The sequence below is a fragment of the Sapajus apella genome, unplaced genomic scaffold (assembly GCF_009761245.1).
Source record: "Sapajus apella isolate SASKATOON/1434 unplaced genomic scaffold, GSC_monkey_1.0 scaffold22, whole genome shotgun sequence".
Classification (NCBI taxonomy): Eukaryota; Metazoa; Chordata; class Mammalia; order Primates; family Cebidae; genus Sapajus; species Sapajus apella.
In genome coordinates, this window is record NW_022436962.1 from 16247981 (window position 1) to 16260671 (window position 12691).

At 36.5% G+C, this 12691-nt stretch overlaps 1 protein-coding gene across 15 annotated transcripts in view; it reads left to right on the top strand.

The window, feature by feature from the left end:
* Positions 1–12691, top strand: part of RPS6KC1 (ribosomal protein S6 kinase C1) — a 206938-nt gene that overhangs the window by 173856 nt on the left and 20391 nt on the right. For all 15 annotated transcript variants that reach the window (XR_004272231.1, XM_032289202.1, XM_032289210.1 and 12 more), the window contains one exon: positions 103–192. Coding sequence is in view for 14 of the 15 variants with exons in the window: in XM_032289202.1 (XP_032145093.1) it covers positions 103–192 (90 nt within the window). In the remaining variant the exon portion in view is untranslated. The remainder of the gene's footprint in view (positions 1–102; positions 193–12691) is intronic.

A 12691-nucleotide genomic window follows, 5' to 3' on the forward strand; every position in this document is an offset into this window, starting at 1 on the left:
TTAATGATACTGTTTTTAGCTACAAAAGGAGTAATTACAGTTCACTTCTGCAGAAAATGGAAGAGAAAAATGTTTTGATTTCTCCTGTCGTTTTGTTTTTAGGACACATTCAGCTAACGTATTTTAGCAGGTGGAGTGAGGTTGAAGATTCCTGTGACAGCGATGCCATAGAGAGAATGTACTGTGCCCCAGGTTAGAGCAATCTCCTAAAATGTTTCACTTGAAAGAGTGATTCGGCAGCTCTCATTTCTTTATATAAGTTGTATTTTTCACTAGCAGTTTACGTATGTGTTGGATTTGGTTATTTGTTTAACCCTTCAAAAAACAAATTTTGGGGCTAAGCCCATTAAATAATTCATAGGTATATATGTGTATATATGTATGTGTGTGTTTACATGTTTATTATTGTTGAATGAGTTTATATCTCACTAAGAACTGCAGTGAATTCTTAGAAATGTCTTAACTTCTTAGCGTTTACAAGGACCTTTAAATATACTGACCCTTTTTAGATGCATGATTTTTTTCTTTTTGTTTTTGAGACAGGTCTCGCTCCGTCACATAGGCTGGAGTGCAGTGCTGCTGTTATGGCTTACTACAGCCTCCAATTCCTAGGCTCAAGCAGTCCTCCCACCTCAGCTTCCAAGTAGCTGGGACTACAGGTGGACACCACCATGCCTGGTTAATTTTTTTTAAAGCATTTTTTTCGTAGAGATGAGGTCTTTCTGTGTTGCCCAGGCTGGTCTAGGACTGCTGGGCTCAAGCAATTCTCCCATCTCAGCCTCATAAATTGCTGGGATTACAGGTGCATGCCACTACTCCTGGCTAATTTAATTTTTGTTTTTTTGTAGATTCGGGGCCTTGCTGTGTTGCTCAGACTGATCCTGAATTCCTGGCCTCAAGCAGTCCTCCACCCCAGCCCCTGGAATAGCTGGGATTACAGGCACGAGCCACAGTGCCTGGGAAAATGGAGATTTTTTAAAATGCAATATGATTTTAGTGATGTGCCAACCTAGCATTTTAGAACAAATGTTTTTAGATACAACAGTTTTATCTTACCCTTACTGAATTGTTTTTATTTTTTAAAAATTAGAGATTTATTTTGTGATTATTAGATCTTTTACTGACAATGATAGGTAGCATAAGCATGTGAATTGCATTTGAGCTGGTTTTTCTCACTCATCAGTGCAGATGGTGCTGCTAAGTTTGTTCACCTTTTGCTTACCATTTAGCCTCTTTGGATGGCTAGAATTACTTCACCTGTCACCCCACTGGCCTTCAAAGGAATTTGAAGCTGATTTTGTTGGCATAATCTGTTTAGTTGTTGATCAATACAGTATTTAATACTTACCAGCTTAACCAGTATGTTGATGCTAACCTTGTTTCTTTGCATAATGTGAAGTCATGATCATAAGGATTAAAAGAGCTATATTGTTTCTAGTTACAACATTCATTGTTAAGAATTATTTTCGTAGTAGAGAATAGCAGTTTTCCAACCTATAAAATAAATATCCTAAAATGTTCTTGAAAGCAACTATTAGGGTTTTCTTTTCTTTCCTCCTTCTTCCTTCAAATTAAGACTTTTTTGTTTCTTTTTAGAGACAGTAGAGCACACCTACATTTTTTCTGTCAAGTAGATTATGTGATGCTATGTTTTGAAATCATATTAGTTAATAGGATAAAAAATTTCATGTTGAATTCACTTTATTATGGTTACTTGATTAAAAAAACAAATTCTCCCCACTTTCTAATTTGGTAAGAAATAACATTTTAGGTTCCAAGGTACTTAGAAATATATTTGTTAATTCTGATGAATTTGAAAGTTTTAGGATCAAATTTAATTTGGGAGTTTTTTTTTTGAGTCAAGCTTGTTACATCCTCAAGTGAAGTACAGTAGGAACCATGTAACAAAACCAAACATTTATGGAATATTGTTTAATATTTGTAACTAGCTCCTTATTTCTTACCTTTGTTGTTACTTTCTCTTTTGTCTTGGTTCCTAATAAGTATGCATATTGTTACTTACTGGAAACTCTGTAAGTTTGTACTTTGGCATTCTGGCAGATTATTTTTCCTTATTTTCAAGCAGTCACATTTACTTTAATATCCATAACATGTTGGTATTCTGAGAGTTGTAATATATGTGGAACAGAAGCATATTACATTCATCAACAGATATATACTTTCAATTTTGTATACTGATATACTGAATTTAATACAGATCAGTTTCCAAGTTCTAATTTTTAAGCCTTGTCCCAGAAATTACAATTCTCTCAGTTTACCAGCAGGTGGCAGTCTACCATTAATGGATTTTTGCTGTCCTCTTCCAGGTTGTCCTTCACTAGCATTTGAGAAAAGCTGTAGTCTGAAGAGGGGCTTTGTTGTCATTATTTACATAAAAGAATTGTACTTTCAAGCTTTGTGAGTTTCGAAAGTGTTCTAGTGTTATGGCATGCTTTGAACAATGTGGAAAGGCTTTCCATTCCTTGGGCCTGTTAATGTACCAACCAGGTAAAACAAAACCAGTAATGGCCTCAACAAAAAAGTAATACCAATGTACAAATTACGATGACCTTAAATCTAGAGAGTTATAGAACTTGGTTAAGTCTATGTGCTCTCACCCTCATTTATAACTTAAGGGGAATTGGAGCAAAAATTTGTGAGTTACTGTTTGCCCCAAAAGTTCGTAGCAGTGCTACAGATAAATCAAAACTACCCCTAGGAACACTAAAGGATTGAAGTAATTCCTTCTCACATGATCCCCTCCGTCTTACTCCCCAAGTCTAAGCTGCTGATGTTTGGCTAGAAAGTAAAGCTATCACAAGATTATGATGAGAGCAACTCACTCTGTTTAAACAGTATGTACCCTCTACCCCTGCCACTTCACCTCCTGGGAATCCTTATCACATATTTGTCCTGAAAACATTATCCACCTGCCCTGTACTTTATAATAGCAGCAGTGTATCCTTTTATCTTGTGGATGATGTGCCTTTATATTTTGAGAAAAATTTCCAGTAACAGATTTGATTTGCATGGACAGATACTTGAGCAAATGCCAAACTAGCAGGGGGGCCATTATTCTGCTCTATAAATAAGTTTAAAAAAGAAAAAACACACACAGAAACCTGTGAATCAACATGTTTTGGTTTAATTGAGGGGAAAAGCAAGACAGATAAATTTTGAAATGCAAATGATCACCTTCTGTTATTTAAGTATAGTTTCTGCCAACTTTGTGATCTTAGATTTTAAAAAGTCATAATTATTTCAACAATGTAAATAAACTCCCAAGGATGTCCAAGATTCGCAAGTTTCTATAACAAAATGGAGAACTTTTTTAAAAGTTGCCACTTTTTTTATATTAAAGAAAACAAATCCAACAACAAAAAGACAAAAACCATGGAGCTTTCTCTGTCTACATCTGTGAAAAAGCCAGCGCATAAATGGCTGCAGCTGCAGACCCATCAAGAGGGTCTTGAGAATACGAATTCACTGATCAAACCCAGCCCTGTTTTCAAAGTAGAAGCCATTCCTTTTAGGTTCACTTTGTATCCTTAGATTATCTAGGATGATTCTCTAGAAAGGTTTTATTTTAAATAAACATCATTCATGGTAAATGGGTTCTTTTCATACCACAAAAACATAGAATGGAGTTCAGGAAGAGAAAAAGCAAAAGAAATAGTCCTCAAAGTAGGAACAGATTGTATAGCATGACAATATAAATATAACATTGTCTAGTTTCCACATTAGGAGACTTTTAGATACTTTATTAGGATACTTTTACGCAGGTTCTTCTATTTTGTTGTTGTTGTTGTTGTGAGAGATTAGAGAATAAAAACTGGAGTAAATTGGTTATTTTTCTCCAGATGACTTTCTTGTGGTTACTCTGATTTTATATTGTTTTACACATATGCACAAAAGTTTTAGCCAAAGGATTTTTATGTACTTTATCATTTAATCTATTAATGTATGAAAATAAAGAATAAACTTTTGTTTATAGTGTTTTAAGTATAAAGGATAAATAAAATTTCAAGAAGGTATTTTTTCTTACCACTTTTTTCCTTTGATTTTATTATTCAAAAACAGCTAGAAAATAGAACCTGTACTACTAAGCATGTAAAATACAAACAACAGCAACAACAAAAACACCTGAGTCTGAGGTGGGAGGATTGCTTGAGGCTGAGTTTGAAACTGCAGTGTGTGATGATCATGCCTGTGAATAGCTACTGCACTCCAGCCTGGGCAACATAGCAAGACCTTGTCTTTTAAACAAAATACAAGAAAACGATATTTGAAAGTTTAATATATGATCTGAGACAAGTGTGTAAAATTATTTGTGTTAGTTAACCTAATATAATCATTTAAGTTTCTCATTCTAGTCTTAAGTTGATATGGTATCCTATCAATGTGAGTTCACTTTTATTTTCTGCCCCATTATGAGTCTTTAATTTTAAATGCTTGAAATTTACATTGTTATTTGTCATTGAATCCTTTTCAGACTTGAAAATGTCTGAAAAGTGAATATGTGTGTAAATTGAAGAAGTCCAAAATGGCTTTTCACTGCTGCCCAATCTCCACGCTCCCAGATGTCAAATGACAGCTTTGCTTCCTCTCTTAGTCAATTTCACACTTGGAAACAGCTCACAGCTGACGGTGAAAAGTGAAACAGAAAAATCATGCTGAAAACTATCTGTAAAAATTCAGTTTTAGAGCAAGCCATTTATTGACTACTTTCTTTGCTCTTCTAGCCTGACTTTATCAAATAATCCATGAATATATTTTGGGGAGTAATTTCCCTTGCCTTTCTCCATAAACATGCTTCCCATGCCATTTGTTTCTTTTTAGGCGTGGAGCTCTGTGTAATAGTTGTGTATCTGATAATTAAAACTAGGGCTCAGACTGTGGATGGTTTAAAATATCTTGAGGCTATCAGAAGTTTTTTAAGATTTAGAACATTTAGACAGAATTGAGAACTACCAAACCTGCATATTTGTCCCAGATCAGGGGACAATCATTGCTAGACCTCGGGAAATTTATTTAAGACTTTCTAGGCCTCAATTTAAGAGTAGTAAAATAGATTAGTTGGGTATAAATACAATCACATGTCAAATCATCAGACATCCTCCTTAAACAAAATATAGTCAAAATTGAAGTTTGGCTTATAAAGGCAGGATTTTCCCCTCAAGGGTAAATATTGATTTCTTATCTAATGTTAGTAGAGTTAAAAAATCATTTCATTTGGAGGACCTTCTGAGTATATATTTTTTTACTTATTTATGTATGGAGTTTGTGCATGAAGTATATCATGTGGAAATAAGGGATTTATGGAAAATACTTTCATTTAGTGGAAGGAAGCCAAAACAACTTTTGTTTGGGGTGAAAGTTGAATGTCAAGATTCTCTCTCTCTCTCTCTCTTTTTTTTTTTTTTTTTAAACTTAGTATCACTGTGGAAGAATGTCAAGATTCTCAACAAACAAAATTGTTTAAAGAAGAAAGAATTATTTAGATACGAGAATTTATGGGACCTGGATAACTTCAGCAAACATGAGAAATCTAATTTTAAGAATATGAGATTGATAGAGAAAGCAAATAAATATAGATGTGTATTTCAAAATAATGACATAACCAGGAGATAGGACTTTTTTTCCTAAAACAGAAAGAAGGTGGTAGCAAGAGGGAACTTCAGAAATAATTTTGAGCAAAATATTTATGGTTAATATTTAAATATTATGTTTCAGACAGTAATTGATTTACTGTTAAGCAAAACTTCAGCAATAACTAGCCCTCTTGTACATAGTATTTTAATGTTTCCCTTGAACGATTAGCAAGTAGTTTAGTCCTCTGCCCTTGGTTCTTATTGTCATAAAAATCAAATCTATTTCTTCTTCAGGAGAACCAGTAAATTTTCCAGTTTGCCCTAGATTAGTGAGACTTTTCCACTGAAGAAAATTTCTTGATACACATCATGTCTGTATATCCGTGAAGCTTGTGACATGAGTATAGAGTATAAGCAAAAAAGCTTCAAGTTACCAAGACTTGCCTTGTCTAGGTAAGGCCCTTATAATGCAAAGAAGATTAAAGGATAACTTTAGGAGAACTTGAGGGTCTGGAACCCTGGAATCCATGGGCCAGTCACTGTCACATCTTGGTTAAGGTTGTTCCATATTGAAACAGACTATTCTGAAATCATGATTCTCTTATCAGACCAGAATGTGATTTATCTCTAGTGGTGAGAATGAGACAAAGTAAGAGCAAAGAGTTCAGTCCCTGTTATTTGGCATCTTAATGAATGACACATTAACACCTCCCAAGAGAAGTTCAATGAATTGATAATGTTTTGATACAGAAAAGATGAAAAACAGTATCTCCGTACATTTCATAATACCACCTGATATTTGGAGTGGAGGGTTTATGTCAAGCTGTAGATTAGATTATTAAAATTAAGTTAATTTAACCTTTTATTTACACCAAACCTTTTCTTGATGATCTTGGGCACATTTCTTTTTCAGAAGAGGAACATAAGACTAGATAGAATTTTAAGTATTAGCTACAGTGTAATGCTTTTTATTTTTCATATGTCAATTGACTTTTGTCAACTATTCAGTAATTGGCCTCACTATTGCATTATTATAAAGAAGAAAATGAACTGTCTTTTGCCTCTGATATTTAACAAAGATGTAATGCTGAGTCTTAAACATTATAGACCAGAGCCATTGGCTAACTACTTTTATCAAATCATCAGTTTCTGTATCCCGTCAAATTTTGTAAATTTTAATTTCCTTTAGGTTACCAGGACTTACTCCTTCTAAGCAATTCTTCACAAATTCTTCCTTCAAATAAATGTTTTAAAATGCTAAGGTTTTTAAAAATGAATGAGGATTAGGCAAGTAGGATTTCTGAAGCTACTTTAGAAAGCTTCTCTGCCTTACACAGCAGTAGAGCAGCAGAGAGAGAGAGAAAGAGAGAGCGAGCGAGCGAGCGAGCGAGCGAGCGAGCGAGCTATGCCTGTCATTCTCACAATTTTCAGTTAGCCTTTTTCTCATCAGTCTACTGTAATGGCTTTGGTTGGGTAACACTGTGACACCCAATGGCTATTCAGAATGGAGTTGTTGTGATATGATCAATGGAAAATGGAGCATGCTGTTGGTTTTTTTCCTGCTAGAAATACGGGGTGAGAGAGTAAGCAAGATTGTATAGAGCTCAGAATTACCATTATAATCAGTCAACCAGAAGTCATGTGGTAGTTACCTGTTTCTTATTTTATCTCAGAAGAAAACCGTATAGTAATGATACCTATAAACTCCTTTGAACAAGTAATTCTTGGCTCTGGAGTGCTGAATCAAGTGAAATTAATGAGTTTTGACTCAAGTTGTACAGATAATTGCAGGAAAGCTCAGAACATGGTTGCCAGGTCACCACGACAACAAGAAATTCAGAGCTAGGTAGTGGGAGAAAAGCAGAATTAGATATGTAGCCAAGCTTAGCCTGAAGTAGCTGAGTGTGATCTGCACTCACGTCCCGTTCCCCACGATACAGCAGGCCCAGGGGTTCAGGTAATTGAATTACCTAAAAACCAACTGAATAAATAATGAGGCGGTGGCAGGAAGTGAGGCTAGAGACTGAGATGTGCCAAAAAAGCGAATGTGTATCTAGGGTGGAGCAGCACCACAATCTCCCTGTCAACTTGCGGCACTGGGAGAAGAGCAGGGCCCCAACTGCTACAGACTTCTCTCTCTGGAAAGTGCCAGTCTCTGTCATTGGTCTTCTCTGGATAACAGGCTAATTAGAGTAATGTGATTGCAGGAACTTTCAAACAGTTCATATACCCTGCTCAACAAATACAGCATTTGAATACGCAATTGAGTACAATGTTGGAGGACTTTATGGAATATAGAATGGATAATTAGGCAGTCAATGTTTTCTGAAATAGTATAAAATAAGAAAAAAGGAACAAAATGCCCATTTGAAAGGACGGGCTAGCAAATGAAAATTCCAGGCTCTATCACCTAAGAATGCAGATCTGCCTCAGAGATGTGAGACTATAGGGAAGTTTCTTCTGTCTAATGTGACTCATTTCAAATACAAGGCAAAGGTGAACAGCTTTGCACCTTTGAGCTTGTATACTTTAAGCTATTAAACTTTGATATTCTAGTTTATAACTATTAAGAGGACCATTCCAAACCTGGAATTAAAATGAAATTTTATTCCTATAGTTGCTCTGGCTTTTAGTTTTGCTTTTGTTTTAATATTTTCTATTGTCATATACAAAAACTTAAAAAAAATGTCTCTATAGCTAAAATAATACCCCAGCTAGGTAGCATAGTTGTCTTACAATGTACTTAAATGAGTTTGTTTTCGATAACCTTTAAAAAATATTTCTAATTGGTACAAATGATCTCACCAGCCCACCAGCAAGGTATTATAGCCAGCTTACAAATTTGTGGCACATTTTATGGAATTAGGTGCCTAAATTCCTTTAATTGAACAGGGACAGAAAAAAACCTTGAGTTATCTCCCAGTCCTGTCTTCTTTATTCCCCCAGCGTTTTTCAGCCTTCTCTTCCCTCTCCTCTTCTCCTCTCCTCCTCTCTTCTCTCCTCTTCTTCTCTTCTTTCTTCTCCCTTCTTCTCCCTTCTCCTTTCTTCTCCCTTCTTCTCCCTTCTCCCTTCTCCCTTCTTCTCCCTCCCCTCCCCTCCCCTCCCCTCCCCTCCTCTCTTTTTCTCTTTTCACAGTCTTGCTCTGTTACCCATGCTGGATGTGGTAATCTCAGCTCACTGCCACCTCCACCTCCACCTCCACCTCCTGGGTTCAAACAGCTCTCCTGCCTCAAGTAGCTGGGATTATAGGCACCCACCACCATGCCCGGCTAATTTTTTGTATTTTTAGTAGAGACAGAGTTTCGCTATGTTGGCCAGGCTGGTCTTGAACTCCTGACCTCGAGTGATTTACCCACCTGGGTCTCCCTAAGTGCTGGGATTACAGGCATGAGCCACTGCGCCTGGCCCAGCTTTCTTTTCTTGATGTAGCACACGCCACCTATGCTAGAGCAAACTGCACCATCCAGAGGCAGTCACTGTGCTCTGCATGGGGAGCGTTGGAAGGTGTCCATTCTACCACCAAGTTTAGGCTGCCTTCATCTCTTGCTTGGAATAGTGTAGTCAGCTGACTGGCCTCCACTCTTAACCCTCTAATCATTGTTTCTTCCTGCAGCTGAGTATGCTTTAGATAATGTTTTAAACTTTTTAGTCCACAAGTTGTAGGACGGCGAAAGGACTTGATGTAGCTCTGCATGCTGAATGGACCTTAAAGAAAACGAAGGTGATGAAGGCTTTGGAGGTGCTTTGAATGCCTTGAATGGACATTGCTACAAAATACAAGATTGATATATTTATTCAACAAACATTTATTAAATGCCCCCTGAATCCCAGGCAATGTGCCTAGGAACCAGAAATAAAAGACGTAATTAGTGTAATATTGGTGGTTACTTCTGAAGATTTACATGAAAAGGAGTCTACCCAAACAGAAGAAATATACAATTGGTTAACTAGGATGTTAATAGACCTTTATAGGTGAATAGTTGTGTTTATGGAATGGTAATTTTCTGAGCTAACAAAAGATGTGATTAGCTGTCCCCCATCCCACAGTTTAGTTCCATATATTGTTGGATACAAAAAATGCTTTCTTCTGTATTTCTTTCTCTTTGCTCTTTAGTTATCAGCTGCAGTGGAAGACTAATGCTCAGCCCCTGCATAGAAAATCTTTATACACAGCAAGAGCTGGTGAGAGAAATTGACTAGGATTTTGTAATTCTAGTCCCTTTCAATTAGCAACAGATGCTGCGGGGAAAGATTGTCTGTGTAGGAACACAGTACTAATGTTTCTGTGCCCTAGCTGACATGGAATGCTCATTGCAAAAGAAAGATGTTCTTTTCCTTGGTCGAAGTTGTCACTAATGACAGATTAGATTTTTGTTTAACCTTTCTCTACTCCTAAGTCAATTAATGAAGTCTGACTCCCTTGGAAGAAAGTTAAATTCTTGACCAATTGTAGCAGCATTTCTACTTAATAATCTTATTGAACACTTAAAGAATTTATAGAAAGTTTAGACATTCCAGCTGTCTGATACATATAGATATACATTGTGCTTAATGTTAAGGTTTATAAGAATTTGCCTTATGGCATAATCATTGAAAAAGAAAAAAAAAGAATTTGCCATTGTTGAGTTGTCTAATTTACCAGGGATCTTTCTTTGATCCTAGAGGTTAATATATTTTTGTTACTTATGGCCCCCCCCCCCCCAAAGAGAGCTTTGGAATCCTTAAGGTCAAATATTCAAAGTGAAATTTTTTTATTATTTTGAGAAAAAAAATCCTGTGGCATTAAAAAACTATTTATCTTCCTCCTTCCCTGGTATATTTACTACTGATTATCGTTTTAATGTATTGTATGCGTCTGTGGCTTTAAAATTGGCCCGTCATTCTGATATTTGGATAAAGTGTTATGTTATTTATGTGACAAATTCTTCCAGCATCTAACTGTTGGTTTAATTTGAGTATTACATAAACACTTTATTTACAATGATTGCTGCTTTTTAATTAAATTTTATTTTTATTTTTATTTTTATTTTTTTTTTTGAGACGGAGTTTCACTCATGTTACCCAGGCTGGAGTGCAATGGCGCGATCTCGGCTCACCGCAACCTCCGCCTCCTGGGTTCAGGCAATTCTCCTGCCTCAGCCTCCTGAGTAGCTGGGATTACAGGCACGCACCACCATGCCCAGCTAATTTTTTGTATTTTTAGTAGAGACGGGGTTTCACCATGTTGACCAGGATGGTCTCGATCTCTTGACCTCGTGATCCACCCGCCTCGGCCTCCCAAAGTGCTGGGATTACAGGCTTGAGCCACCGCGCCCGGCCTTTTAATTAAATTTTATATGACTTCTTAATAACAGTTCCACAGTTGCTATAACTTTGAGAGTGAAAAGAGTTGAGGCTAAGATTCTATTCATTTAAAAAAGCCTAGTTAAAAAAATAGTGTAGGAGTTCTAAATTACAATAGAATTTCTTTATAAGTGAAATTCTCTTTTAAGAAGATTCTGAACATACTATATTTCCTGCTATATCGGGGGAGGGAAGATAGCAACAACAAACATATTGCCAGAGGGAGGTTATGGACTTGTCTCTGGGAATTTTTGGAATGGGGATAGGTAACTATATTGTTAGTAAAGGTAAGGTGAAGAAAGAGATGACCTCTGTGGAATCTCCTTTAGTGGAAAAGCCAGAGAAGTGAATCAGATGGCCTCACCAGTCTGAAGGTGTGTCTCAACACATACCTGTAAATGTGGAATATCAGATTACCCTAGTAAGCATTTGAACAGTGTGATGTCTTTTAAAGAAAAGTAAATTCTGAATTTGGGATGTTGAAGTCCCCACAATTACTTAAAATGCAAGATGATTCATCTTTATAAAACTTTATAGAAACGTTTTCATTTAAAGCTTGAGTTTCGCTTGCGGTTTCTAGTTTTCTTGATTTTCTATACAATTTCCAGCATGATGTTAGATCTGTCTTTGGTTATTTTTGCATATGTCTTTGACAAATCCATGCAGTTTAAATTGCATAGTCTTTTTTTTTTTTTTTTTTTTTTTTGAGAGACAGAGTTTCACGCATGTTACCCAGGCTGGAGTGCAATGGCGCGATCTCGGCTCACCGCAACCTCCGCCTCCTGGGTTCAGGCAATTCTCCTGCCTCAGCTTCCTGAGTAGCTGGGATTACAGGCACGCACCACCATGCCTAGCTAATTTTTTGTATTTTTAATAGAGACGGGGTTTCACCATGTTGACCAGGATGGTCTCAATCTCTTGACCTCGTGATCCACCCGCCTCGGCCTCCCAAAGTGCTGGGATTACAGGCTTGAGCCACTGCGCCCGGCCAATTGCATAGTCTTAAAAGGCAGGGCCTACATGCTTAGGTAAGCATGTGTCATAAAGCGTACATCATGATTTTAGTATGTCGGAATCACATAGCCTCTCCAGTGTCTTTCAGACTTCCTCAAGTCTGCCTACTGTTCTTCTTTTCCTTCCCTTCCCATACATATATCTTATGGTTGTCTTGAGTCTAAGCTGTCTGCTTTTTTGCTCCTTTACTTTTCAGGAGCTAAGCTTATTATAGTTGCAGTTCTGGATTTAGGGTAAACATTATTTTGGCTGTAAGAGGGAGACTTGGAAGACTCTGAATATCATAAGGACTATAAAACTTGGTTATTGTCTTTTTTTGCAAGCTCTTTGGCAATATGGGCTACCAAGACAGCATTATTTTTCTGAAAAATACCTATCTTATTGAAGAGTGTTCTGTGAGTTGTTAAACATGAGTAAAGCAAAGGTAGGCAAACCACATTTTATGTTGGGATATCTTTGTTTTATTTAATCTTGTTTATTCACTTGTGAAATATGATAGTTTGAATCATTAGTATGACTCAGTAAGATTCTATATTGTAGTTAGAGTATCAGAATTGATAGTACTGAAGAGAAAGTTCCAGAATTTTACTAAACAGTTTGCACATGTTTGATGTCCTTAAAAATTTATGGATGAGTTGAAATCTAATCAGGAGCTGATTCTGTCTCTCCATTACATTAAAAGATGATAATGATTAGATTTAGTGACCCTGATTCATTTCACTTACCAACAGGTAATTAGTCTT